The sequence below is a fragment of the Nyctereutes procyonoides genome, unplaced genomic scaffold, assembly GCF_905146905.1.
Source record: "Nyctereutes procyonoides isolate TBG_1078 unplaced genomic scaffold, NYPRO_anot_genome, whole genome shotgun sequence".
NCBI classification, from domain to species: domain Eukaryota; kingdom Metazoa; phylum Chordata; class Mammalia; order Carnivora; family Canidae; genus Nyctereutes; species Nyctereutes procyonoides.
Genome location: NW_026575021.1, coordinates 7417338 through 7431967, shown reverse-complemented (window position 1 = coordinate 7431967; position 14630 = coordinate 7417338). Strand labels below are relative to the sequence as shown.

At 37.9% G+C, this 14630-nt stretch overlaps 1 protein-coding gene across 9 annotated transcripts in view; it reads right to left on the bottom strand.

Annotated features, from left to right (window-relative positions):
* Positions 1–705: 705 nt before the first annotated feature.
* The window catches only part of CLOCK (clock circadian regulator), a 134716-nt gene continuing 120791 nt past the window's right edge, over positions 706–14630 (bottom strand). For all 9 annotated transcript variants that reach the window (XM_055340836.1, XM_055340869.1, XM_055340852.1 and 6 more), the window contains 2 exons: positions 11226–11490; positions 706–8545 (listed from right to left, as the gene is read on the bottom strand). In XM_055340836.1, the coding sequence (XP_055196811.1) occupies positions 8366–8545; positions 11226–11490 (445 nt within the window). In that variant the 3' untranslated portion in view covers positions 706–8365. The remainder of the gene's footprint in view (positions 8546–11225; positions 11491–14630) is intronic.

Below are 14630 nucleotides of genomic sequence, written 5' to 3'. Positions count from 1 at the left end.
CTAACAAGATTAAAGAAAAAAAGTTGTATAGTAGAGCGGTATGTCAGCCACCCGGTTTCGTTCTAGGGCCCGTGACCACCAGGGGAAGGCGACCTCCTCACACCAACGTTAGTGACACACTTACGTCAGTGTAGTCTAACGATTACTGTTCTCTGCAAACAGCAGCGCCGCGTCTCCCGGCGGCTGTGTGCGGTTCCCCCGTGCAGCAGCCCTGCCAGGGAGTGAACAGCCTCTTACAAGTAGCAGTAGCACATACTGAGGAGTCGCTTTTGGAAACTTCTAAGGAGTTCTCCAGCCATCGTAACAAGGGCCGTTACAGGGTAGTAATAAACACGATGCCTGTGTGTGAAAATAAAACTCTTCAGAGAAATTTCAGGTTAACTCCCCAGACTACACCGTTAGTCCGTCCCCTATTACTGCTTTCCATTGTTATACACACAGCAGCCAAGTAGTTACATTCTACCTTCTTCCTGGAACAGAAAGGATAATTTGTCAGAAAGTAGCTGGGACCATCCCAGCCTGGGCCTAGCAGTGGTCCGGCCCGGAGAACCAGCTAGATACTTGAATAACAGCGTAGCTTTCTGAGGCACCACAGTCTTGTAACAGGACAGAACTACTCACAGAATTTGGTAGCTCAGACTTGAAGCTACAAGGTACAAATGGCTAATACTGTTATACTCTACTGCTGAATAAAAGAAAAGAAAATGTCATTGGTACTGATTTTAAAATATTTAATAGTCTTCCTTTAAAATCCAAAATAACGTGATTCTTACAAGTTATGTGCCACATAAAGCAGGTGTTATTTTTTGAGAAATGCAGGTGATACTGAAAAACATAGCACTGAGGTATTTTTTATTTTTAAAATTGAATAAGGAAACAAAGTCTGGATCTAATTATTTTTACATTTCCCAAAAGAAAAAAAAAAAACAGAAACAACAAAAAAACAACCAATGCTACTGCTTGGCTCTTTTGCTAGGATCTTAGGTTCCGAATACATTACAAAAGTCTATGGGAAAGCATTATAATAATAGTACATGTGGTTTTAAAAAACTATGCACATCATAACCTGGAGAAATGATCATACACCAAGAGGCCTGAGTGGAGGTAGGCTGATAAAAACATTTTACCTCTTCTCAAAGGACAGCTCTGAAAAACAAGTGTAACCAATTGTAACACCAAATTGAAATGGCAATCAATATTAAGTTGGTAACAGAATGATCCACATTTTATATAATATTGTATTTCTAAACAGCTCATGAAAATCATCAGAAAACCTAATGTAGCACCATTGAAACCATTTGCTATCCCTTCTTGCTTCTGTGCAATTTAGGATTTGGGCAGAAGATAATACCTACCTAGGAAATGTCAGTCTCATTTTTGTAAATCAATTTGGATTTCAGTTAAATGTTTGCTTTAGGAAAAGTGTAGGTATTCTTAAGACCGGCTAGCCACTTATAACTCTACTCTTCTGGAAGTTAAGAACAATGGGCTACATCTAATTTTTATTTAAAACCAAGAACCAAGCAGTAAGGACAGAAATGTCAAGAGTAGCACACCAAGAACCACACAGAACATTAGAGTTTGGTGTATGTTTTTACAGCCACTAACTGATGTTAACAATTAAAAATTTACAAAGATAAAACTTTTTTTTTTGCACTAACTGGTTTCAGTACAGCACTGAATGTGACTCATCTTTGGGCTTCAATCTCTACATAGAGTGAATGTGCAAGTGCCATACCGAGGCCCTTCCCCAACTTATGCCATAGTAAAATAGATCTCAAAATAATTCTAGAATGGTCTGAGAATTACAGCTGTTCTGGCGGACATGAAAAAAAGAAAAAAAAAAAAACCCAAAGGACATTTCCTGGCCAACTTTTTTTGCTTCATGATGATTGTCTAGTTACATAGAATACATCAGTCTAAGCATAATAGAGTTTTCCTTCCATTTTAACTCGAGTACTGGCACAACCCTTGCCAGCAGTGAATTTGCACCAGTTACAGACCAACTCAAAACACACATAAAACATTTGAATGTCATTTTTAAAGCGATGTCACAGTTTGTTTCCTCAAAAATTTAAAAGCATACATTTGGAAAATCACATTTTCAATGTAACCCTCAGAGTTAAACATTTTTTACAATACTAAATCCAACTTGTGGTTGACGTGCTTTAATTACCATTCTCTAAGGGGTTCGTTCCAACAGCTGGACAGTATGCCCTGTACCTGGCCTGTGAGATTCAGGAGCTGCTCGGGGAGCCCTGGCGTGGAGAATTCTGTTCCAACACATACTAGGTAAAGGAGTATCCTCAAATTTCTAGGCTTCAAATGGTCAGACACTACTGCAGTGGACAGTGCTGTGTATGGAGGACTTTTGTTCTTAAAGGACCAAGCAAACAGTATAGCTAGCGTGTAACAGTATGCTATGTAAAGACAGCAAACATTTTTTGTAGAGAGTACAGTGCACATACATTGTTCCACCTATATTTAAGGACTTTAAGTGGATTTTTGTATGGACATGATAGTGACGGCCATTAGAAGATGCTGATCGTCTTACTAACATTTTCCCAAATGGGCAAAACACAGAGGCGATGTGTGCCATCAGTTCTGTCATACTGGCCTTTGGCTGCGTTGGGGAAGCGATCATATAAAAAGTACCCATAAAATAGAAAAGGCAGCAAGTGAAACTAGAAAAAGGCTGGAGCTATACAAAGCAGATTTGGAAGGAGTTACCTTTATTTTTTCATTATTAATTTGAGAACAGGAAGGAAGTGCAAGGACCATCTGGCTTTGTCCCTCCACTGCCGTCCTGAAGTAAAACAGATTTGGATTGGTCCAGGGAGAGTCCTCATGAAGGCTAGAGACTGAGCCCCAGATAAGAAGAGTCAGTTCTTTAAAAGATTACAAAGCAAACAAAACAAACCACAAATTAAATACATGACAATGTAAAATCACTTTGATGAGAAAACAACACGAAGATATTTTAAAATATAAATAAATACATTTAGCCATTTTCATTCAAGAAACCCAGAGAACTGCTTTCAAAGCAATTGCGTCTTTAAAAATCACTTTCTAAATTCTTCCATAAATACTCACTATTTTGATTGTCACTTAATGCAGCACCTCAGTGTTTGCTGGTGGTGGTGATGGAATTCCACTTAAACAGTCTCTTCATAAACTATATCCTATTTCACTAAAGACTGTTTCCTTAGGAAAACCCAGGCAACTTACAAAATATTGTTAAATACTCAAAGCAGAACCTGCAAAGTATTATTTTATTTATGAAAAACAAGGAATGTAGTGTTAAATTACGACAAGGGGAAAAATATGCAAAAACAGTCACATGGAAAGAAAGTTTTAATTTTTAAATGTCCACGTTGGCTTAATTTCTTGTGAGCTGTTCAATACTGTTTTTTAAATATCCTGAATTAATAACTGTACCAACGAAATTCATCCCCACAGTTTCCACAGGGGACATCTTAAAAATAAGACCAAATTATACTTTTCTTCAACCGAAGTAGTCTTTTTCTCAGTCCTTTTTGTGCAAAAATATTACAAGAGCAATTCAAATGGAAACACTGAAATGACATGCCAACATTTCAGAGCACATTTAAAACACCCAGAATAATTCGTGAAAGTATCGTATTCTAAAATATTACTACCAATCACTTTTAGGTTAGTTCTACACATCTATTCACACTGTTGCAATTTTCCTAGACCTCTGAAAATAAACAGGCTCATTGGTCTCTTTTGGTGTCCACACAATAGGCAAGATAGGTTTACAATAGTGTCGAAATGGAACTAGGCATCTACTATCTCCTGACTCCATCACATTCAAAACCAAAGTCAAAATTCATTTGGCTACCTTGAAATCACTCCCATAAACCTGCTACGGTTCACTGGATCTAAACATTTCTCAGAAATGTGTCATTTTAAAATTTCACCTAAGTGATGATTTGGGGATCCTTTAGAAATGGTAATGCCTAAGATAATAAACTTTATCAAAATGAATAGTTGCAATAAAGTGCTTGTTACATTTCAAAATGATGCTTTCAGACTGTGGTATGTTGTTTGAAGAGTGTGTGCTATTCCTACAGAAAGGATCCCCGGGCATGAGAGTTGGGTCCTCTCACCTGTCTCAGAAAGCAGCAGCACTATCTTTTGGTAGGCTGACGATAGGCACGTTACCCATGCGGATGAGGCTATGCTAGTGCTATGGCAAAAGGGGGAGTAAATTAGAAAAGTGGGAGGCATGTGGAGGGTTCCTACTATATTCATAGTTATATACAAATATATTAAATATGCTATAAAAATAGTCGACTCTTTTCCTTTGCATTTATTTCAGAAGCTCCTTTCAGAGGAATGCTCACCCAACCCAAACAAACTTAAAAGGGTCTCTTTTTCTAATCACTATTAAAATGGCAAGTGCCTTTGTGCTGTTTCTTTTCCACTATTTGAAAATTCCAATCCACTTACTCTTGGCTAGACTCACTCAGCAATAGTAATATCCAGTGTTTATACCTTCCAACACTGACTCCCAAGGACTAAGAGTAGTAGGGTCACAGATATTGGAGAGGTTACAGACTTGAATGAGTTTTAAACAAATGTTCACCAACAAACTTTCAATCATCAAAGAAATAGAGGAAAAAAAGGTAGAAATGAGCAATACTAGAGTAAAATGCTATTTGCATTCCACTTTAAATAAAAGGTTTACCTCACTGTAGTGGAAACATCAGAAAACAAATCGAGTAATATCCAGTTTACAATAATTTCACCTGTGTGGAGCCAGAGAAAGTACTATTTTAAGGGGCCCCTTCCTAAGGCTTCTTGAACAGACTCCTCTCCCTCTAGCACGATGCCCTGCACTGAGCTGCGTCTCTCTGTGCCCTGAACTAACTGCAAGCAAACAGCTTTAAGGCAATGACCAGAAGACTCTAGCACTTCTGAAACCAAAAACAGCATTTTCACTATTCTGCACTGAGGATTCTGTAACATACAACTATTCAGTCACTGGCATCCTTTTATTTCTAGTACATTCCTGAACCAGATTTAAGTGACAATGCAGAGCATGGGGCTCAAATCACCCCCTCAGCTTAGGACACAGTTCAGAGACTGAACGGTGGTATTTGCTCTTGTGCGATCCCCATCCCTCCTATTTGCTTTTTCTCCAATACATTCTACCCCAAAACCGGAGTAACTTTTGAGTGTCTAGGTTTGACACCACTCTTAGCAGCACCTTGATCCTCGCAGTCCTCACTCGAGTTGCTGAACAACATGACAGCAGTGCCACAGCCGTCCAAAGCAGGGTGACGGCAGAGCAGCAGACCTTTTCCCATTGCTTCGAGAGAATTTCTTACCTAAAAAGTGCCACTCAGAATAAAATTATTTTCAGGAAAAAACGAATCTCCGTGAGAGTCAAGCAGAGGGAAGGTAAGGACTTTTAAGTAGCTGCAAAGTGTCTCTATTTGGTATTTCTTCATTACACAGATTTGGGATTTTAAGGAACAACTTTGGCTACAGACATGAAGAACAGGCGAAGGCCGAATCTTCATCAGAACACTCAAGTCTCAATGATGGCAGGGGGCGGGAGGGGTAGGGACAGCTCTGGGCCCAAGTGCAAGGAAAGCGGGAGGAAAGCACAAAAGGAACGGAAGCAGCTGGTGCTTACTAGCTCTTCGACTTCATACGGACAAGCAGAGGGAAAGCAGCAAGCTGTTCCTCTCTATTCAGCAATCAATTCTAAGCAGGGTGAAAAAGAGCTGTGAGGAACAACAGGAATTATAAAACAACATTTTATCTAACTCTCCTTTCCAAATATTTATGAGGATGGAAGATACTTGAAGGAACTGTTGAGAATGTGAATAGTCTACCTACAGATTGGCCTTGCGGCTTGCCTTACGCTTTGCCTTCGTTAACCTAAGTACACAGTACTCACAGTTGACCATCTTTCCTTGTAAATATGGTATTTAGAGGATAAATCTTAATATAACAGTTCTTCAGATCTTCTGTGATCCATACCACTAGATATTGCCAATAAACAAATGAGGCACAACTCAGATATATATATGGAATGGCATGATAAGGTTGAGAAAGGCAATTTGAAAGGGGAGAAAATTAATACTGTTGCCATATTCTCCTGTTGTCAATTCCGTCTATGTGCACCTATGCTCAAGTTACACACACACACACTGACAACTATTCTTGACATTCATGAGAAAGTCAGAAATCTCTTCATCCAGATCATTTAGCTAGAAGAGGAGCTTCTTGATATGTTAGTTATTGATTGGTATCTAGTGACACTTCCTTTGTAGAAGGGTAGGTACCAACTTTCTTTGGTTATTTTCTTTTTCACTCTAACTTCCTAATTTAAGTGTGGCCAGGTACAATTGTCTATAGAAAGACAAAGTACATCCCTTCGGGAGGAGAGCAAAGTGGAGGACAGGAAAGTCTTAAGAAGTGAGCTTAAGAGCAATTCTGTAGTAGATTATTTTCATTGCTCAAAACCTTTTTCTGTTTAACAACCATAGTTCTGTTATACATACTCTTTTTAAGATCAATTTTGATTCATTACAGCTTGCTATTCTCCCTTTCCTCAATAATAATCTTTGATATTCTAATACGGTATTTCCATGAATCTTCCTTTGCTCTATAGTTGTAAATTTAATTATTAGTACCATAAAAATCTATAAAATGCTTTTTAAATGTAATTTATGTTGGAATTTATTACCTTTAGAATCTAATATTGCCAAATGAAATCTTAGTGCATGTTTAGAAAGCATGTGAGTTACAATATTCTAGTGTTATGGTGAAGGCAAAGCCAATTCCCACTCCTTTTTTCTTTGTGGACTATCAAGATAATATTGAGAAAATATTTACAGGTAGTTCTTAACTATCTGTTTAGCTTGGAAGGAAGATGTTGATTTAGGAAAACACTTGTGTGATCACATCAATGACTCTGATAGTGTTAGGATGTCACCTTTTATTTCTAAGTTACTTCTACCTCCAGTCCAAGAGACTCAAAGCAGTCTTCATGGGAACTTAGGAGAATCATAATGGCACTGACACCCACATGCTGTTAAAAATGTACTAAGGTTTCAAAACTGCTACTGAAACCAGACAATGAGTTCAAGATGGTGAGTTATCACCTGAATCAAAATCAAGGCACTATGGGTTTTTTTCCCCTCAAATAACCCTGAATCATTTCTGACTAAAAGAAGCATTGAAATTGTGAAGGATAATAAAAAGATCCCAACAGATCCTAAAAGTTAAAATTCCCACCAGTGAGAATGTTAAAAAGTGCCTAAAATCTTTTGTGTGCAAACTTTACTCCTATAACTGGAACATTCTTGAAATGACTTTCAGGCTTATTGAAAGCCGTTTACACAACTATTTCCAACTATGAACTATATCAAAATATGTGACCAAAACTTCCAACCACCTAAAATAAAGCAGTGCAAATCCTATTTTCAAACATAAATGAAAATTAATGAAATGAGGGATATTTCTGAGTAACTTGGAAATCCTGTTGTTTCAATAATTTAACCTAGAAAAAAATATCCATTCCCAGCAGCACATCATACCTCACTGAACAAACTGTGACATCACAGCCAAAGTATGAACAAAAAGCCTTGTGCCCCGGAAAAGTGAGTAGAACACTATTGTGTTGTAAACATAAGGGGAAACAGAGAACCTACTAGTTTGCACATGGTGTCAGAATCTAAGGAAATATACCTAAGAGGAGATAATGCTTTCATGCAGCTTACAAAATGTTTTGCTTTCTCTCCTTTTATCCAGACACATACATAATTTTTTTTTACAGCATTTGTACATAGAGAATTTGAACCACACAGCATTCTGAAATTAATCACTATCCAATCATTATCTGAAAAGGGAGAGGAAAGGGGAAAGGGGGGAGGGGGCCTACTGGGTCTACTGGACTGCCTTCATGGCATCATTGTAAGCAACCCCTGACATGACAGTGGTGTGTCCTCTGTAACACTTGAAAACAGGCACAGAACCACTAAAAGTTACGAACATTGTTAGTGCCTTTCTCATTGACTGGAGGTCATGTTTCATAGCTGAGCTTCTTAACGTTTGGCAATATACTCTTTCCATCAAAAAAATAACTGGGCAAGTAAAACACTGTCAGAATTGGCTATGGCCCCATGGTCATCTCCTGCTGGCTGGTATTTAATATACATCTGTAGCACTAGGCAGCATTTTCCCTGCTAACGAATTCCAGAAACTACAACATTCAATACTGCATCTTGTGAAACTGCTGGAACTTTTCCTTCTAGCCTCAGATCATCTGAGCAACTGTTATGGGACAAGCCCTTCCTCCCCCGAGGTCTGAGAGGAGGCGTGTGCGCTACTGTGGCGGAACCTTGGAAGGATCGGTCACACTGTCAGTCCTGTGCCGGCTCAGCTGCTGCTGTTGCTGAGACTGGTGCTGCTGGTGATGCGACTGAGGGAAAGTGCTCTGTTGTAGTGGAAACGCAGCAGAGAGGATAAGCTGAGTTGAAGGATTCCCGTGGAGCAACCTTGAAGTCTAAAAGACAAATGCATTATACAATATGGCTTTACCCCAGTTACACTGATTACATTAAGATTTACTCAAGTTTTTTTTTTTACCCTAGATAGGGACAGAATCCTTAAATTCCACATAACCTACATCCTTTTTGACCTCTTATTTAAAAACAATAGTTTGGAAAAGATTTATGAGGCTTCCCTTCTTTTTGAAAACACAGAATTTTTAATTTATTTTTTAAGGAATCTGAGCTAGATATCTTTTGTTGTAGAAATAAATCTACATCTTGAGACAAACCACAGTTATTCCCTTTATAGATCCTAAAGACCACAATTTTAAATACAGTAAAATGTAAGCAGAGCCAAGAACACATGAAACAAATACTGAGGTCAAATGACAATGCCTTCTGCACAGGCTTGTTCAGAGGTCAGAGCAGCACTTCAGTAGCCTAGAGCACTGGCCCCTGGGTTCAAACTCTGGCTAACCCATTTCCTAGACAGGGGACTTGCTCAAACTATTCTCTTCTCTGGGGCTCAGTTTCTTGATTTACAAAATAAACACAGTGCCTCCACATTGGGTTTATATGAAGATTAAATGTTAACATCACTATTATTTAGAAGTACCACAAAAATGAGGGCAAAGTTAGAGCCTTAAGTCCTATATGTAGCAGTGTGGTGTAAAAAAAAAAAAAAACAAACAAACAAGCCAAACGAGGACACAGGATCTTCAGATCAGAAGGTCTGGATGTGAATTGTGCTCTGCCATTTATTAACTGTGTAACCCTGGGCCAAGTCTCAACTCCTTGAACCTGTTTCATCTGATTACTATTTCTGGTGATACAAAGAAAATTAGCCCAAAGAAAGTGGATTTTTACAATGAATGTCCTTCCTTCCTACTGACAACACAACTTGATGCAGGGCTCCTAATCTAAACATAGGACTGTGATGGGAGATTTTTGCAAATATATATAAATGACATGTGTGCACCCACGCCCACATATAAGCATACACACAGAAGGACAGATCCTTGAACCTTAATCTTTGCCAAGGACCTAGAAAAGCTTTTTTTTATTCTGGACTTCTGTGATTTAGGAGAAGTTTTTGTAACATAAAGAACTCAGGATATTTGTGAGCCTTACAGGATTACAACAGAGGCATATTTTGGAGCCGGAGGTTACATGATCAAAGAAGACAAACTGTGTATTTACTATCTACACAGAAGCGTATTCTAAATGGTGCTGCTCATCTTATTTCTTTAGGGGGTCCCCTGTCTTTGGAATTCTTTCTTCAGAAGTGAGGGAGAAAAGAGTGTTCTTTTAAGGGCCTTTGTTCCCTGATAGATTTAGAAGACTTGATCTTAAGCAACTTCTTTAAGGTTTTGCTCAATTCTGAGTATTATTTCCTCTAGATAATAGTTTATAACTTGTTATAAATTATTGTCATTAATTCATTTGTAACAATAGCTAACCTTGTCATTAATAGCTGCAATACAGTCTTAAGGTCTAAGGGACTGTCAGTACGACTCAGAGATATTTAGGCAACTAATCTGTTTTAATTTTCTATTATCACCAAGTTAAGAACTCTATTAGCACCATAATACCAAGGGTGCTAAATTACTGACATATGTATGCCCCTGTATACAGTATAATACTGAATCTTCTAATCACACCGTATGTTGTGTAACTCTAAAACTCCCATAGTACGTATGTGGTGGCCTGCATGGAATCATCTCCAGCACATATCTGGGCTAGCCTTTATTCAAAATTGCTCTCAGAAGGGAAAAAGCTGGGTTTCATTTGTCATAATCTGCTACTGTGTACTCCAGGGAGGGTACTAAGGTCCAGAAATGTATCCTGCTGAATTCCTGAGGATCACAACGTAGGTAACTTTCTTCCATTTCTTTAGATAAGTAGATCTAGTCTACTGATACATGGGATATGTGATGAAATATGTGTCTACATATTTAATCTGGGTGTTTACTACATTAATCAAAACATTGCTCATAAATGACAGCTAATTTTGTACCTTGTAACTATCTTCAGTGATTTACATGTATTGTTTACCCATGAGGTATGAACTATTAGCATCTCCATATTATAGATAAAGAAACTGAATTTTAGTAAGTAACCTGACAAAGGTCACACAGTATGTAGCATAGCAGTGACTCAACCTCAGGGCAGCCTGACTTGAGAGCCCACGCTCTCAATCATGATATACAGCCTGCCACAGTATTTCTCCTCTGACATTAACTTATAACCAAAATCATTATAAAATTTAATCCAACATAGTAATTTAAGATAATGCCTATAACTAATTCTTCTAAAAATCCCTTTTGATACCTTTGCCATGTAGAAGTGGTGTGTGATGGGCCACTAAAAGGAGGAAAGAGTCTGAATTCCAGAAACTCTAGCTAGGCAGAGTGCTATATACAGTGCCTTGATGTGGACAGCAAGTAGCTACTTATTCTATCTAGTAGTTCAGACAATTGGGTATGTCCACAGCAGAGCTAAAAGTCTTCCAAAGACCAAACAAGGGAAGAAAAAACAGCTAATCGGGACAAGCTTTCTCCCCTTCCAGAAATTTAACTTGTACAATAAGCTTTTATGGATTTTTCAGATGACTTCCAAAACCGTTTTTTTAATGTCTAATTCCACTATACAGAAGTAAATGGGTTCAGGAGAGTTCCCCATGGGCAGAGTTACCTGTAAAAACTGCTGCGGTGGTTGGGTCAGCTGAGCCTGAGACGGTTGCTGAACTGAAGCGAGCTGCTGTTCCTGGGAGCTCTGCTGCTGCTGCTGTTGTGTGACTGACAGTGTCTGTGACTGCTGCTGTTGTGTAGCAAAAGTAGGGTAGGCGGTCACCACCTGACCCATGAGCATTGTGCTAGGTACCATCACTGCCCCACAAGCTACAGAAGCTACAGGCGCAGTTACTAATTTGGTCACGAGCTGCTGACCTTGAGAAAATCTGTTAAGAGGAAAGAAAGGGAGTCAGAAGTATAAGGCATAGGTTATAGAAGGCAGCGGGCTGAACACTAAAATATATCCAATGATATTGTCAGTTTAGTTTTTAAAAGCTGTACATTCCAATTTTGTTTCATATTTAAGGATTCCTCTGGGAATACCAGTAAAACAAAAATATATATAGTAAAATGAAATGATCACAAAATATAAATTTTTTGGATATCCACATGCAAAAGAATGAAGTTGGACCTTTACCTTACACCACATACAAAAATTAACTCAGAATGGATTAAAGCACTAAACTTAAGAGCTACAACTATGAAACTCTTAGGAAAAAAGGGGGAAAGTTTCATGACACTGGACTGGGCAGTGATTTCTTGGACAGGATGCTAACAGCACAAACAACAAAAGAAAAAAATAGATAAACTGGACATCAAAATTAAAAACTTTTGTGTATCAAAGGGAAAGAGAAACCCTTTGAGAGTGGGAGAGTGGGAGAAATTATCTGCAAATCATATATCCAATAAGGTGTTAATAACTAGAATATATAAAGCAACCTATAACTCACCAACAATGTGATTAAAAAATGGGCAAGGGTCTTCAATAGATGTTTTTCTAAATAAGATACACAAATGGTCAACAAGCAAATCAAAAGATGTTGAACAGCACCTACCATTAGGGAAATGCAAATCAAAACAACAACGAGATACTATATCACATCCATCAGATGGCTATTATAAAACAAACAGGAAGTAACTAGTGTTGGTGTAGATATGGAGAAACTGGAACATGCACTGCTGGTGGAACATTACAATAGTGCTATTATGGAAAATGGTAGGACTGTTCCTTAAAAAATTATATACAGAATTACCACGATCCAGCAATTCCATTTCTAGATATATATGCAAAAATAACTGAAAGCAGGATCTCAGATATTTGTACACTCATGTTCATAGCAGCATGATTCACAATAGCAAAACAATGGATGCAACCCAACTGACCATCAGATGAACAAATAAACAAAACATGGTATATTCACACAATGAAATATTATTTAGCCTTAAAAAGGAATAAAATTAGGACCCCTGGGTGGCTTAGTAGGTTAGGTGTGCAATTCTTGACTTCAGCTCAGGTCATGATCTCAGGGTTCTGAGATCAAGCCCCCCACGGGGCTCTGAATGTGGAGCCTGCTTAAGATTCTCTCCCTCCCCCTGTCCCTCTCCATTCTCACTAAATCAATCAATCTCTCTCTTTTTTTTTTAAAGACGCTATTTATTCATTTATGAGAGACACAGAGAGGCAGAGACACAGGCAGAGGGAGAAGCAGGCTCCATGAAGGGAGCCTGACATGGGACCCGATCCCAGGACCCCAGGATCATGCTCTGGGCTGAAGGCGGCACTAAACCACTGAGCCACCTGGGCTGCCCAATCAATCAATCTCTTAAAAAAATAATAATAAAAGGAATAAAATTCAGGCACATGCTACAACATGGATGAACCTTGAAGACACTGTGCCAAGTGAAATAAGCCAGTACAAAAGACACACATATTGTACAATTCCATTTGATCTAGAGTACCTAGAGTAGTCAAACTCAAAGACTTGTGTGTTTAGAAAGCAGAATGGTGGAGGAGGACAAGGGACTTATTGTTCAATGGATATAGCGTCTCAGTTTGGGAAAAAGTTCTGGAGATTGATGGTAATGATGGTCACAAATGTATGAATGTACTCAATACCAATGAACTGTACATGTTAACATGGTAAAATTCATGTATATTTTACCACAATGAAAAAAAGTTTTAAACTTGTTAAAAAAACATCTTTTTCCTTTATATAAAATTACTAGGTACTTGGGAGTCATGTATGTGGCATGTGTTCATTTTGCTAATCATGAATAAACTTAGAGCTATCATAAGGGATTTTTATTTTTTATTTTTTTAATTTATTTTTTATTGGTGTTCAATTTGCCAACATAAAGAATAACACCCAGTGCTCATCCCATCAAGTGTTCCCCCTCAGTGCCCGTCACCCAGTCAGCCCCACCCCCCGCCCACTTCCCTTTCTACCACCCCTGGTTCGTTTCCCAGAGTTAGAAGTTTCTCATGTTCTGTCTCCCTCATAAGGAATTTTTAAAAACCTCTCTAGGCTTACAGATGATATTTATACTGCAAGTTGTATCTTATAAGCACAGTTCAAAATTAAATGATGTTCTAACAATGAATAAAAGTACCCTCAATTTATAAATTCATCAATGCAGCATAGTACCCATTGTGTTAGACTTCACTAATATTTGCTCCCTCCCCACCTTCCTTCTTCTATTTTAATAAAAAAGCAACAACAAAAAATGATGCCTGTTCAGGGAACAATATTATTTCTATTTGTCCCTTCTGTGCAATGAAGTTAGTTTCTAACATTGGCCATTACAGAGCTATGACTCCACTGTGAATGGACCAGGACATAACTGCAGTGATAAACTGTGTAAAGTATATAATGGTATTACAGTTAGCAGAAATGTACTTTATTATTTATGTGGTCTATAAGACAAAATAAATCTATTTTTGAATCCATACCAAATCTTTTTTTCCCCAGTTTTTAAAATTCATTCATTCACTCATTCATTTATGTAATATACAACCAAACATGATGCTTGAAATCACAATCCCGAGATCAAGAGTTCCAGGCTCTTCTGAAAGAGCCAGCCAGGCAGTCCATTGTTATCTAATATTCTGTTGAAGATTTTTACATCTAAATTCATGAGTGAAATTAGCCTGTAGTTTTTCTGATTTTGTATGGTCTTTGTCTAGTTTTTCAAACCTATCAGGAGAATTCATACCAAATCCTGAAAATAAAATACTCTATTTCATATACACTTCAGGACCAAATGTGTTACTTAATGCAAAAAAAAATGTATAAAAGAATAAAAAATTCATATATGAAGAATTATGCCCAAAGATAAAGTAACATTTACAAAGTGGCTTAGGCACAGAAATACTAAATGCTCATTTCTTTGTAATCTTAAATTGTCCAAACTGTTCTCTGATAAAATGTGATGAGACTATTTCATCCATCTCCAGCACCAAGAGACATTCTTCAAACTACTTAATTCTCATTTCTGTGGCTGTGTTTAGAACACCTTTTGTTTAGAA